The sequence below is a fragment of the Mustela lutreola genome, chromosome 13, assembly GCF_030435805.1.
Source record: "Mustela lutreola isolate mMusLut2 chromosome 13, mMusLut2.pri, whole genome shotgun sequence".
Taxonomy (NCBI): Eukaryota; Metazoa; Chordata; class Mammalia; order Carnivora; family Mustelidae; genus Mustela; species Mustela lutreola.
In genome coordinates, this window is record NC_081302.1 from 8,659,025 (window position 1) to 8,674,298 (window position 15,274).

The 15,274-nt window shown below is 38.5% G+C and overlaps 1 protein-coding gene across 1 annotated transcript; it reads right to left on the bottom strand.

The window, feature by feature from the left end:
* Nucleotides 1-281: 281 nt before the first annotated feature.
* LOC131813972 (putative methyltransferase-like protein 21E) lies at nucleotides 282-14,637 on the bottom strand. Its single transcript, XM_059144548.1, has 6 exons — nucleotides 14,319-14,637; nucleotides 13,942-14,164; nucleotides 13,169-13,248; nucleotides 3,128-3,288; nucleotides 2,289-2,406; nucleotides 282-1,033 (listed from the first exon to the last, which is right to left on the bottom strand). Exons 3-6 carry the CDS (start codon nucleotides 13,236-13,238, stop codon nucleotides 630-632), a joined length of 753 nt encoding a protein of 250 aa, XP_059000531.1. The 5' UTR covers nucleotides 13,239-13,248; nucleotides 13,942-14,164; nucleotides 14,319-14,637; the 3' UTR covers nucleotides 282-629.
* Nucleotides 14,638-15,274: the final 637 nt, after the last annotated feature.

Here is a 15,274-nt window from a genome sequence, read left to right on the forward strand (position 1 = left end):
TCAACTGTGTTTATGTTTGCTTCCGTTCATTTTTCATGTACTAGAGTGAAATGTCCTTGCCCATAACCTCAAATCCACAAGCGTGATTGATTTCGGAGGTTGCGCTCAAGGCCCGCCCCACCAAGCAGAGACAACACACCACCTAAAAACTGGCACTGATGAAAACCACAAAATGTAATCTCACGTTTGCCATCACATTATGCATCTGCCTTTTCAGATTTACTTGCAGATCCCATTATAAGCTCTTTCTTTATTCCTAAAGAGAGAACCAGAGAAGCTTACATTAAAAACAATAAGAATGTTCATTTTAGAGATATTAAAAATTATCCTATAGTTATACATTAAAAATAACAGTATCATTTATTAGAATGATAACAATAATAATAAACGGTGCTATAGAAGGATAAGGAAAGCAGGCCTTGTCCTAATCAATCACTACACGCTATGACTGGACCACCCTCCAGAACCAGGTGCTGTATCTAGGAAACTCCCTGTCTGGGGTGAGGCAAGTTTGGGGGCGGGAGGGGGTACTTGAGAAAGGCAGTGCTATGTCAGATCATCCAGGATCTTCTTTAAAGGAACACTCTACTAGAAATCCCCTTTGCTTTCGAAGCCCTCCTTTGAGGGTATCATGCACTCCTCCGACTTTTCTTCATAGCTTTAAACAATGTAATATTCAGGCTAGGGAAACTGGAAATCTCCTCCAGGTCAAACAACTCCTTAAATCTATCTACAAATTTATTTTCTTTCTCCAGCCTGAACTTCATGACCCAGAGGATGATGGTAGATTCTTTGCACAGATGGTCAAAGGTAATGAGGAGTTCTTCCAGGAAAGGGTGGGCGTAGACCACGTCAGCTGCCAGGATATAGTCAAAATTGTTGGAAGACCTGGGGAAGTTCTCATCTAAAGCTACACCCCAGGAGAGTTCTTTAACCTGAGGCAAATGCTTACATTTCATTTTGGTGTTTCGGGAAATATTATATTGCAGGTTTCCAAGTAATTCAGGTAAATCTGTGGCGGTCACGTGTGCACCTATGAAACCAAGAACAGTAGGAAAAGTAACCCTTGAGGGATAAGGTAAAGCAATCAGGTTTCAAGCCAGCATGCATCTGCAATTCTGCACAATGGCTAACCCCAAGGAAAGACTGGTCAGTACACACAGGAGGGAAATCCCTTCAAAACAGATGCTAAAGCAGCTTTATGCCTCCCCTTAAAAAAATTTTAGATTCCCATAGCACTTCTTAACTCCCTTGCATTTTTCTGTTCTCCTGGGTTTTCTGTTTGTTTGATTACTGTTGCTGTGGCTATTTGCTATTTATCTAGTACCTGCTAACAGAAAAATACGTTAGAGAAAGAGAAAATTTTGGAACCTTCTGTGGAGCAATCAGAAGTCACTGTTGAAAGACGCACCTGTTCTTCACTAAAAGAATTCTGAGCCCAAGTCACACGAGGCCAAGTGAGTGTAGACTACGCCGGGCAACCTGTTGTTGAACAGGAGGTGCATGGCGTGGAAAGAGGGCTTTTCAGCAGAATCACATTGAAAGTGTCACGACATCCATATTTATGTCCAAGTTTTCAGCTTGACCCCCTTACAAGTATGAATATTCCCACCAAAAAAAATGTTTAAAACCTAGCCACCATGTGAGTGTAGTGTTCCTATAGCCAAAGACCACAGATGCAGGAAAGACTACTTGGATGGAGAAGATATGAACCATCTCTGAATTAAAAGTGAATAATAGAAGGAAGAAATTAGAAGAGGCAAAGTTGTAGAAACCAATAATCAATAAAATTTGGCCCTTAAAGTAAACTATGAACTGTGGCAAAGCCTGAAAATACTGTGTAAATAAATCTAGGATTGGCCAATTCCATGTCATCAGGCAAGAATAGACTGCAGTAGGGGCGCCTGGGTGGCTCAGTGGGTTAAGCCTCTGCCTTCAGCTCAGGTTATGATCTCAGGGTCCTGAAAGAGAAATCCCGGGGAGATCCCAGGTCCCTGGGAGAGAACTAAGGGGCTCTCTGCTCAGCGGGGAGCCTGCTTCCCCCTCTCTCTCTCTCTGCCTCCTTTTCTGCCTACTTGTGATCTCTTTATCTCTCTCTCTCTCTCTCTCTCTGTCAAATAAATAATCTTAAATTAAAAAAACCAAAACTGGTAGTGTTTCTGATGAAGCCCATTCAAACAATTAAGGAGTTAAAAATAGGCCTAGGGTCAGAGTAAACTGGAAAGTAAAAGCAGCTAATAACATCTGTTCGTTGAATTCTCTGACCCTATTGAATCAAAAATACTTACCAAGTAAACTCGCCACGATGGAGACTAGCCCTGTTCCAGCTCCGATTTCAATCACATTTTTGTCAACCATATTATAGTGCTTTGCATTTGTTTCCAGAAAATAGCATAGAACAAGGGCCTATGAAAGTTTTAAAAAAGAAAAGAGTAGTGCTTTGCAAGTAATATCAGAAACTAAAATTAAAGTCTATTAGATAAATCATATACACTAATGTTATGACGTATACACGTGTGAATATATGCATGAATATGTACACACCACTACAGAAAATTATCAACAGATGCACATCCTCCAACAGGATCAACATTTAGACTAGAAAAAGTCCTTGGGGATTGTGAGATGAGAAAACAGAAACTATGGAACTCAGTTGCTTAAGTTTGATTGTCTTTAAAGAAAGCAACTTCTAAAAATAATCATTTAAAAGAATTGTGTGGGATTGGGGCAGACAGTGGAGGGAAGGGGGGTTCTGCACCCTTTGGGACAACTGGTAAAGGATTGGTGGCCTTGTAGAACATTTTGCATGTTGAGTGATAGATTTCATTACGATTATTTAATTCAAATGGAACCAGCTGAACGGGAAGTAAAAACGTTTGCTATTCTAAACTACCATCATCACAAAACACTGGAGGTTTAAACAGCAATCTCTATTAACCCTACAAGTCAAAAATGGGATTCATTGGTGGAAGCATTTTCCCAATTTTGTGACTTACAAGTTTTAGCATTATTTGAATTCACAAAATAGAACCATGGGACCTATTTCTTCCTTCTACATGGTACACAACAAGGAACAAAACTGACTGGAAAACCATTGAAATATAGAAAATTTTGTGTGAAATTATACCGATGGCCAAACAACAGCACCGTAACAATCCATGGCTTCAGTAATCCGAATCTCATGACCGACAAAATGAAATTCCTCCCAGGGGGTGATTGTTATTAGGCTTGGGACAAAACATCTTGCCATGATCTCTGCAACCACCTTCTTGTCATCATCTCTCTTCACTGAAAGGAAAAGAAAAGGTCAATGGTTGTGGTTGTGTTGGTAAGAATCGGAAAAAAGAGCCTGATGGAAAGGTAGCATTTCTACTCATTCTAAGTTACTTCTATTCATTGACTTTAGGTGCAGCGTAAGAGTAAGGTAAACTATTTTAAAATTACTCATACTATAAGCATCCATTTCTTCCAAGCTAAAACCCACAGCTTTCTGATTTTTACCAAAGTGATTTCCATTTCTGCAAAGCCACGTGAAACAAATTATAACTGGTATAACTTTTTAAAAAGCAACATATTTCAAGGGCTACCAATCTCTTCATCTAGAACAAGAGGAAGATTGATGATGGAACATATTATCTTGACTGTTCAAACTGACTACAAACTAAGCCGCTACGTCAATAATGTATTGTAGTAAACCCTTTATGATCCACCTTTACTCGGGCTAAAGATATTTAATACCATCTAACATGATATCTTTGTATTATTTTATTATTACTTATTTTTATACTATTACTTTGGGGCAACTCATGGCATCTTAACACCTGTGACATCAAGTCATGTTCATAAGCAAAATTACCAATTACTGAGTATATAGTTAACACACTAGACCATGTTAAATATATTGTATATGATATTTCATTATTACATATTTATTTCAATATGTATTTCATTTTATTTCATGTAATTTTTTAACAGTTTTTGGAGGTAGGCATTATTATTTGCACTTTTATAGGTAACAAAAACTAAGATTCAGTGAGCCTTATTAATTTGACCAAGCTCATGCAACTTATAAATGAAGGAGCCAAAATGTGAGTTCTTTTTTGATTGTTCCAAAACCTCTTCTCTACTCCTAAAAAGCTAGAATGTAATTTTTAAAAACTAGTTGTCTCTAAGAATTACAAACTTGTTATGGAGCAAGATACACATCTTTCTCTAAGTCTCTGTTAGCTCCTTTGTAAAATGTGGAAGATAGAAGAAACTCCACCAAATAGTGCTGGAAGATTTAAACAAGATGCTGTATGTAAAGTGCTTCACACCTTGGCTATTACATGGAGCTCAGTAAATCATTATCGTTATTATAATTCATTATATCTTGGTCATGAAACTAAGTAATATAACAAGATCACCATACAAACAAAAATACTGAATTGTGAGGTCCCAGATTGAAAATTCTATACTTATTCATAGAGGCAGAGAGTAGAATGGTGGTTGCCAGGGGCCAGGGTGGAGGAAATGGAGAAATGTTGATCAAAGGGGGCAAGGTTTCATTTACATGAGATTAATAAGTTCTGGACATCCAATCCATAGCATGCTGATTATAGTTAATGATAATGTATACTTGAAATTTGCTAAGAGAAAAAATCTTAACTGTTCTCATCCCAAAAACAAGAAAACAGTAACTCTGTGAAGTGATGGATAATGTCAATTAACTTGATTGCCGTGTTCATTTCTATGTATCTATACATCTGTCTATATATATCAGAACATAATTCATGCATCTTAAATATAAATAATTCTTACTAGTCGATTATGCCTCTAGAATACAAGAAAATTTTAGAGCTAAATAAAGAAGGGGGAATGCACGGTGTGGAGGTCAATAAGGAAAGGCTTCAAGAAGGAATTGTGTCTTAAGTTTAAGCTTTGATCGATGATTTGCATTAATAGAGAAGTTATGTACTTCCTATACCAGTCCTTAAAGCCCACTGACTTCAAGTCTTGCTTCTGTTCTCTGAGTCTGGCTAGAGTCCTGCCGGCCACTTCCCCGACCCCGGCACTGAATCCAGGCCCAGTTCTCTTCAGCATGGTTCTCAATACCTAAAAGAGGCTGTAGGGAAGCGCAGGGGAGGGGAGGGGAAGGAGGGAGGAACGGGAGAAGAGGGAGGAAGGAAGGAGCATGCAGACAGACAGACATACAACAGTGGGGTCTTGCCTGATGGGAGTGCATCATGACCTGACGGGGATGGTTAACTCACACCTCAGTCCTGAGATCCAAAAATAAGCAAGTAAATAAACAAATAACAAATACAAGTATTTCCAAGAAATTTGGGAGCAATACAAAAATTTCTCATTCTGGTCTTCATGGGAGAAAAGTCCCTCCTAGAAAACTTATTTCCCAAATCTCAAAAATCAAAAACTTTCGGTTTCCAACGTTGCAATCATCAAAGCTTTAAAACAGATGCACCACTCAAAACTAAAATGTCAGCGAATCCTAGAATGTCAAGGTGGAAAACCCTTCAGGTACCTTCTAGTCTACCCTTGCCCTTCACGTTCATGCTGGGTGTAAACTACACGTCCAGCTTCGTCAGCCTCTTTGGATATTTCCAATGAGGATAAATATGTTATTTCACAAGGTACATTCAGAAAATGATTATTGAAAATTCTTCTCAATACTAAGCCAAAATCTGACACCACTGGTTTTTTGGTCTATCACTCCTAAAAAAAGTAAGCTCCAAGGTGACCAAACTTTCATTTTTAAAACATGTTCCAAAATTTTAGGATAGAGGAAAATGTAGGGGGGGGGGGGAATATATATATATATATATATAATATATATATATTTATATTTATATATAAATATATGTATATTTCTCCAGTGCCAGTCTTTTTTTTTTTTTTTAAGATTTTATTTATTTATTTGACAGAGAGAGAGATCACAAGTAGGCAGAGAGGCAGGCAGAGAAAGAGGGGAAGCAGACTCCCTGCAGAGCAGAGAGCCCGATGTGGGGCTCGATCCCAGGACTCTGAGATCATGACCTGAGCCAAAGGCAGAGACTTAACCCATTGAGCCACCCAGGAGCCCCTCCAGTTCCAGTCTTAAAAATTCTGGACTCAAGAGCATGTGAAAGCCTCAAGAGACTTTCAAACTTTTCCACAGCATTGAGGTAAGAATTAGTGGAAGTGACATCTTAAGTCCTTAAGTCCTAAGAGATGTTATTTTCAACTCTGTCCTAGGAGCTCCGATAATATCATTCCCCAGTATTCAGGGAGCAAAATGGCTAGATGGCGGTAGATCAAGTTTGACACTCAGAGGCCCCAGTCCCAGGGGGGCACTTCCTGTCAACAAGATTTCCTGTCCTGGGTGCCTGGGTGGCTCAGTTGTTAAGCGTCTGCCTTTGGATCAGGTCATGATCCCAGGGTCCTGAGATCGAGGCCCACATCGGGCTCCTTGCTCAGTGGGAAGCCTGCTTCTGCCCCCTCTCTCTCTCTCTCTCTCTCTCTGTCAAATAAATAAATAAATAATCTTTAAAAAAAAAAAAAAAAAAAGATTTCCTGTCCTAAATTCTGCGATCCTTCTATAGCATCCTTCTAAGGATCCACACAGAACCAGGTACTCCTCAAAAAAACTCTAACTTGACTTCATGCCATAGGAAGGGACCAGTGTACACCCGCCCCACCACCAGCACAAACACTGACACCGGGCAGAGATACAGGAAAACAAAGAGATGAAAAACTGATCATCTTCAGCAAGAGCCACCTCTTCAAATCTATGTCACTGTACTTCTTCAACTATGGCATCTGTTCACATGCAAGAAGAGCTCTAAGAACCAAATAATATTGGTAATGTGTCTTACTGGAAAGTGAACTTTCATTTCATTCCATTCACAGGCCTTGCTAAGATGAGGTGGGGGAAGGGGGAAGCATTTGCTGTGGAAGTTCTTAAGGGAAAAGCAGGAAACAGTAATTGCTTCCTTGACCTTTCGCTGAATGTGCCCTCTTGGGCCTCCTTGCATACTCTTGGTAAGTGGAGCACTTTTTGACAAGCCACCCAAGGTATCAGGGATTAATAGATGTTAGAGTACACTAAATCCCAGGAGCATCTCCTAAAGTTCCAATCTTTGATATGAAAACTTTGCCAGTGAATATTTACGGCTACAGTCTGACGCCTCTGACTTTGCAGTTTCCTCTAAAGGTTAGTGGACCAGATTAGTGCTATGGTCCTAACAACAGTATAATAACAGACGATTCCTGGGGTTTTTTTACTCTAAAGAAACAAAACCAGCCATATTTTTTAGGATGGCCACATCTTTACCTTTATAAGGAAGTAAGATTTAAAAACATATGAGTGAATATATTATTATATTCAAAAATTACTTATACTATCCTCCCAATAAAGGATCTTTGAAGAGATTTAAAGAAACAACAATAGCCACTATTAACTGCAGATACACTTAAAAGAGCAAACTTTATCCATCCATATGTGGTCATTTAAAATTAATTATACACCTAAGATGACTATGTATTATACAGAAAATATGATCAGGTTGAATAAAATTTAATTGATAATGTTTCATATTAATATTTTCTTTTGCATTTAAATACTATATAAACACTACAGGCATTCCTGAAGAAGTCAGTCTGATAAAAAGATAACATCATTTATAACAGGAAACCAAAATGTACCAAACTTGGCGGCTTAAAATAATCTGTCTAGATATAACATGTAGGATTTTAAAAGCAAATACACAAGTGCAGTTATTTCTATCTTAAAGCTTTGCTGCTTTTTCACCATTAACTTTAATTTTAAGATTTTGAGGTAACAGTTTTAACAGTAGTTAGTTATTTACATTGTTAGTTATTTAACAATTTTAACAGTACTCATTTATTTATGTCAAAAGACATGTTTAATATTAAGTTTTAGCAATATTCGACAAGCACCTCTGAAACGAATCTGTAAGATGCACCATAGAGCCTTATGTGAGCCTCGTAATAAAAAGGAGAAATCTAGTCCCCAAATACTATTCAAAGAATATGTTTCTTAAAATACATGCTTAATTATTTAATGAATATGGGATTGAATCTTGAGAAGATTAATGAATGAGTAGATATTCTTTGACCTTTCATTAAGATTTGAAGAACAATTTCCTGCAAAAATTAATAGCATTATCATACAATGGAATTCTAATTTGCATTTCTAAAGAATATTTTTGCCACACACATATTCTGTCCTTGTTACCTAACACTTAGGCCCTGAGACAAGTAACTAAAACTGAGTAATTTCACACAAAACATTGAATCTTGACTTTCTCATATGAAAAGCAGAAAGCTGATATCTGTATCTTTAGATAAAAGCCATCTACTATAATCTTAGAGAATTATTTTATTAATAAGTTTGATATTAAAACATAAATTTCAAAACAAACTGTAAATAAGGCATAATCAAGACAATATTACAATTACATTGCTGTTTTGGGCTCATCTTATTTTAATGTTCTTTGATACAAGAAAGATTTAACACCATTTTCCTTCAACTAATCTTTGCTGATAGTGAATAAAATCTACCAGGTGTTCTTGTTCTCCCGAGAATTAACAATTTCAAGCATGAAGGGAAAATTAGCAGGATTCTGGTATGTTATGATGATGCTTTTCTTAGGATGAAAATCTAACAGTGAATTCACTTCAGAGGCTAGATTGCCACAAGACTTCAAAAACAGAAGCACTCTCTAGATTCCTCTCTTCTATACTTTTAAGGTCAATAACAACAATAATAAATGAAAGGGTCAGATCACAGAAATACACTGAAAAAAAAAATGTCTTTAATAGCTATGACAGGTGAATTTAAGCTTCCATTTGAGGGCTGTCATGGAAAACCTGTCAGCAAAATCTAAAGTAAAATCCCCTCTACTAAATGAAAGAGACTTGTCATTCAACTGAATCTTCTATTCAACAATGAATGTCATATGCTTCTTAGAAATAGCTAGAGATTAAAAAAAAAAAAAAAAAAAAGATGTTAAAGGTATTTTCTGATTAGTAAGTGGTCACAGGCTAACCTGAAAGATAGAATTCTGAATGCCTCAGCAATGTCAAGGCCTTGGGCCTGATGTTAAAACTAATTCCTAAAAAGAGTTCACAAATACTTTTTGTCTGGAGGTCTGCTTAGTTTCAAGAATATACAGAGGCTGTCTCTTTGACCAAGTGAGTCAGACAATGTTACATTTACAGAAGAAAGACAAATCATCTTTTATTGGACTACTCAGCATCCAAATAGGAAAAAAAAAAAAAAAATGAGTTGTACTCAGAGTCTGCTGCTGGGATTGTTGTGGGGACAGACACCTAAACAATTGTGAAAGAAGCATGATAAACATCGTCAGAGAAGTATTTCTAAAGTGCTTTGGGAAGCACCACTCGTTGGTGAATCAGGAGAAGCGTTCTTAAGGAGGAGATATTTGAGTATGTGGAAGGTAGAGGGAGGTTGCCAGGCAGAGAAGGGAGATGAACTGCCTGCCACCATGGGGAGACGGGCCAGGGGAGTGGTCAAAAGCCCACGGAGCTGGTGTACAAGGTACCTGTTGGGGTGTTGTAGAAAATAAGCCCAAGGAAGCAGGTTGGGATTGCACTTGTGGGAACAAACAGAGCAAATGTTGACCCTTGTCCTCCAAGGTGAGGAGTTGGGGCAGGAATTGGCATGAGCAAGTTTGTCATTGAGGCGCTCACCTCTGGGCAGCAGCTAAAGGCTACGTTAGAAGCTCTTGGAAGACTATTGCAATATTCCAGGCAAAAGATGCCAGAGCTGAACTAAGGCAGCAGCACTGGGTCTAGAAGCCAAGTATGAATTTCTGAGCGTGTGAAATAGTGCAACATGCAAACTTGACACTCAAACTTGTGTTCTGAAGACCTTTAAGGCAGACTGATATATTTAAGAGTCAATTTATTCAATATGTGGAAAATGTATTAGTCTTTGTAGGTAGTTGTTCAGGTTACTTTTTAAACACATACCATGTGTTGATGAGTGAGTCTCACATTGGTAATTAGACATCCTGTAGTCCATCAACTATCACATTAAAATTACTGCCTCAGACTATAGTTTGATATGTCCCTTAAACAGCAACAGAACTACTCAAATAAACTTTCTTCTTCATAACCCAACTCTGTAAAGATATATAAAGATGCTTGAGAAAGATTTTCATCTGATATCCCTAAATAATACATTATACTAGATGCTGAGAAGAGCCAACGGACTGGGGACAAGAAACGTGAGATCATTATCAATGAACAAATTGCAAGACTAGCCAACAGGCCTCAGTTACAGCTAATTCATTTATTCACTCATTTTATTCAGTATCTGGGCACTATGAATATAAAGATAGAGCAACATAGATAGATAGCAACGAGATAGACTCAAAAGTAGAAAGAGAGAGCTCAGGAAAGAATCACAGAAGCCCTGACGATGATGAGTCTGCAAGTCAAATGAGAGGACAGGACACTTCGTGCAGAGAAAACAGCACGAGCAGAAGCCCATTGGCAACAAGACTCTTGACCAGTTTTCCAGTTTGGGAAATTCTGAGAACTAAAATGTAGGATAAGTGGGGGTTGCAGCATGAGGTAAAATACTTATGTCATGCTAAAAAGTCTTGAGTTTGTCTTATTAGAGATAATGAGGCACAGAAGAATTTTAGGCAGAAGGCGAATGTGACCGGATTTGAATTTTCGGAAAGATCATGCAGATACAGAGTCCGACAAAGAGAGGATAAACAAAGAGTGCTGACCCCGAGCGGGGGCAGCCAGGGAGGTAGGAGGTACTTACAACAGGCACTAGAAGAGACGATGAAGATCTGAAGGAAGGCAATCGTGCTGTCAGAGGGAAGGAGGGTCAGAAACACGAGTTGGTAAAAACACGCGGGATGGAACAATGAATGGCATGAGGAAGAGGGACTAGGATGATTCTAGACTTCTGGGCAGCCGGCGACATGTAGTTGCCATAAACTGAGACAGAAAATATAGGTTGTGCAGAGGTGTACAACTGCAAAGGGAAATTATTTTTTTAACGTGTGTTACTCTGTGGTATGACGTGCTGGCCACAGAGGTGTGCCGTTCGGATTAAGGGAGGGTACCACTGGAAGCACAGCTATGCCACGTCTCCAGCTCTGTCCCTTCGGCTCCTCAGAGGCCCTCCCTCCCCGGGGGCTGCCCGCTAATGTCACTTCCCTCCCATTTCACAGATGACACGCAGCTAGCAGGTGACTCGCCCCCTCTCCTCTCTCCCGTGTCAGACCTGCACCGTGATCTGATGGCTCTCCCCGCCCATTTCTGTCCCTTCTTTCTTTATCGTCCACAAGCATTTCCCCCCATAAATCTCCTGCACATATAATCCCACTTGAACATCTGCTTCTAGAGGACTCTGGACAGACGCAAGGTAGTACAGAGGATATTAAGTAAGCAGGGGAAGATCTGGGAGTCATGCACAGAAATCACTGAGCCCGGGGCTCGGAGGAACCTGCTCCAGGGCCCCAGACCCTGTGGAGCTATTTTATAACATGGGCCAATGGCTAGAGAGTAACTGTCACCAGGAGGTCGGCTACACAAGATACTCATAATAGTTAATGTGGATAAGGTTTTAGAAGCTTAGATTCTTAATGCAGGATTAGAAACTATACACAGAGGACTATTTGGTATGTATCATAGTCCTAACATTAATCTGTGTGTAACTTAGTGATGTCGTATAATTCTTGGACCTTCAGGCCAAGGTGGAAATAGAAGAACTGGACTATAAGGCTTGTCGCATCTTTTTCAAGCGCAACATACTAAGTATAAGAGTTAGGAGAGGTAAGGTCAATAGCCTTCAGCACTGAAGAACTGAGTGTTCCTCTGGTTAGTGGAAGTCTTTCCAACAAAAAGCCATCTGATCCTGCCCCAACAGCACACACTTAATCTGCCTGCGAACATATTTTTAAAGCTTTAATTGGCTATCTAGATGATTATGGGGTGTGCTTTCTTGTGTTATAAAATATTTTAATACTAGTTCTGTTTCAACCGTACCTTGAACTTCTTCCATTTCCTTTGTAATCTGCCAAATTATTGTATGCACAGTTGAAATCAAGCATTGTTACTAATGATAATGATAATGGTGAAATTTTATTCATAAACTGCACAGAAACTGAATCTTCATTCAAAACATCTAAATGGCTGGATTCTCTAAGTGATTACGACTTTAAATGTTTAGGTTTGCAAAAATCACTACAGTAAAACCATTGTGTCGAAGACATGTAGGCTGCCAACACTGGGCATACTCCCAGCTCTCTTGGCCTAAAGATATGCTTACCTAGGTAGAGGCCACCTGGTATGCCTAAAGAAGGAAGCGGGGGGAAAAAAGCCAGGACTACATTTCTTAGAAAATGTCCATGTGTGGATAAAGGAAAAAGGAGAAGAAAGAAGCCAAGATAATTAAATTTGTACAACAAATGTTCTACAAAAACGTAGTACCAGCTCTTCAGGCAGTGTTTGTCTGCACTTTTTATCTCAAGACAATGGGGCTAGTTACATAATCCATGCAAAGTCACTCTTGATATTAAAAATGATGTAAAAATGGGAGGTCAGTTTCAAATAACTACAATTAGAGCAGAATTCAAACTTAAATTCTCCTCATACTGAAAGGTCAAGTCACATTATATATTTGTCTCTATTAATACCTCAGAGGAACCGTAAACACAGGCTAAAAACATTTTTATAGTTTAAAAACATCTTAAATGCAGGCATTCATAAAAACTTGTAGCTGTACACAAAACTATTTTTATCTCCCTTCCTATCTTAAAAGGAATATTTTAGAAATCACAGTCATGTATGTAGTGTATAGCACTTGGGGGAAAAAATCTATTCTTTTTCATATTAAAAAAAAAAAAAAACTCTACACACTTAGCTAGCAAGTCTATATATTTAATTTGTTGGCCAAAATAATCTCTAACATACCATCAGGACCATAGGTATAGCAGTAGACATTTCACATTATAGATATTTTCAGGTTAGGAAACACAAGCCAAGATACAATATGCAACTGATAAGTCCTAGCTCTGTTTAAGACATTAGGAAACACTGAGAAGGTAAGCACTTATATTCTATTAGTTGTCTGTCTTCTTAGAATTTGTCAAATAATGTAAAGAAACATAAAATAATTTACCTTTTTCAGCTCCTGGATCCATTAAGCAGTGAACTAATCGATGGCTATATATTGATGTTTTCTTGATCATTTCTTGAAAACTAAGCGAATAACATATTAAGATGTCAAATGGTAATAATCAATTCAAAAGCACGTTTTAAGTGCTTTTACATTTACCTAATAAAGCTTAAGTAACATCAAACATAGCATAGAAAATTCTATCAAAATTTTGTATATTAATAAATCATGATTTAAGATAGACCCCCCAAACACACAAGCTATCCAATACAAACCAAAATTCAGACAAAGGCTTCAGAGTCAGAGGTTTTAAAAGCTACTGGAAGAAGCAAAGACATTATTTCACTCTAGACTACCTCAGCTATCACCAAGAAAGACACCATCTTTATAATGACTGGTCAGATAGCAATCTTCATCTTCACATTTAAGAGGTGTTAAAACATTGGGAGAAAATGAATTTCGTTCAGTGTAGTGAAAAAACCATAGGATTAAACTAAAATACACGCAAAGTTCACTGGTTTCTATCAGCACATCATTAGTAAGTACCCAATGTCTAACAGCCCCACCACCAAATGGCCTTTTGAGGAGCTTTCCCTTTAAAGAACCCATATCATCTCAGCAAATACATTTAAAACTGAAGAAATTATTTTGTCCCTCTCAAATAAAGCATATCATGCAAGTAAGTTTAAATGAGCAGTTATTCCAACATTGGGCAAAAACGATTTGATAATTTACACCTCAGTTTTGGTTCATATTATAAATAATCACAGTACTACCGTGAATTTATATAGCACTCCTTTCTTCCAAGGATCCCAGAACACTTTTCACAGCCACCGCATTGTTCTTTGCAGTATGTCTCAGTAGGTCAGAAGACAAATCATTTTCCCCTGCAGCTTACGAGTGAGGAAAGCGTGAAGTTCAGTAACACCCGGTCCCTGAGGTCACTGGCTAAACAACAGCAAACGTGGTCACGCGCCTTTTGTTCCCAATTTAGCTCCTCTTCCATTGGTAAAAAAAAAAAAAAGAAAAGAAAAAAGAAAAAAAAGACAGACAGACAGAAAGGAACAAAGAAAAAAAAGAAAAAAAAAAGCAGTCTTCATTACACCTGTCTACCTTAAGGTCAACATTCTTTAAAGGTTAAGTCCAGACATACCTAAATGGGTTAGCTGAGTTTCTAGAAGCTTAAAAAGTGTCATTCACAACTTTTGTTTTGCTGGAGAGACCTCAGAGGGTGCTGGAAAGGTCAGCCCGAAGCATGCCTGCAGTTTACTACTGTACACGCTGGCAGCCGGTCCTCGCAGGAGGGATTAGGATCCTGACAGCTGCAGCTTCCCAGCCTCCGGTGCACAGCAGTGGAGCCGGAATGCCCATAAACGAGGGGGCTGCGAGTGTCTCCATGCGAGTGTCTCCTGAATAGACATAGAGCCAGCAAGTGAATATAAACCACCCCTACACGCGAGCGAAGACTATCTGAGCAAAGTGACCCCTTTTTTCACTTCAGTGCCAAGAGTTATTTTGGACTCCACAGCGATGACGTTCAGTGAAATGGAGGCAGCACACTTTTTATGTCACCTGTCCGGGTATGAATATCATTTTTAAAATCAGGCAGCTGCACCAGTTAGAAAATGTGTGCAATCATGCTCTGGGCACAGGCATCAAATTACAGTTCCTTCTACTAGGACTGGGTCGAGGGTATCTGTTACCTGGACACTTGCACGTATACACACACGGCTGCGTCTCAGAGCATGTATAAATCTCCCTGGTCACTGAGAAGGTCCTTAATAAGAACTTATTACAGGTAACAAAATTGAGCAATATTGTAAAGTTAAATAAACTTAGAGGAGGGTAGGTACAGCTTCTAAGAAATACTTTATACAAAGTTGACTTCAGGTCACATTAACATATTGGATGGGACTAGCAGTCTGGGAGCCTGATTTTAAATTTGCTTGTGATTTTTAGGCATTTACTTAATGTGCTTCTTGGCTCCCTCATCTATAAACAGGGATATAAAAGGTACTCAATATATATTTGTGGAAGGAATAGGGTAAGTAAAAAAAAAAAAAAAATTCTACAAACTGCAAAATCCTCAACAATGAAAACTATTATTCA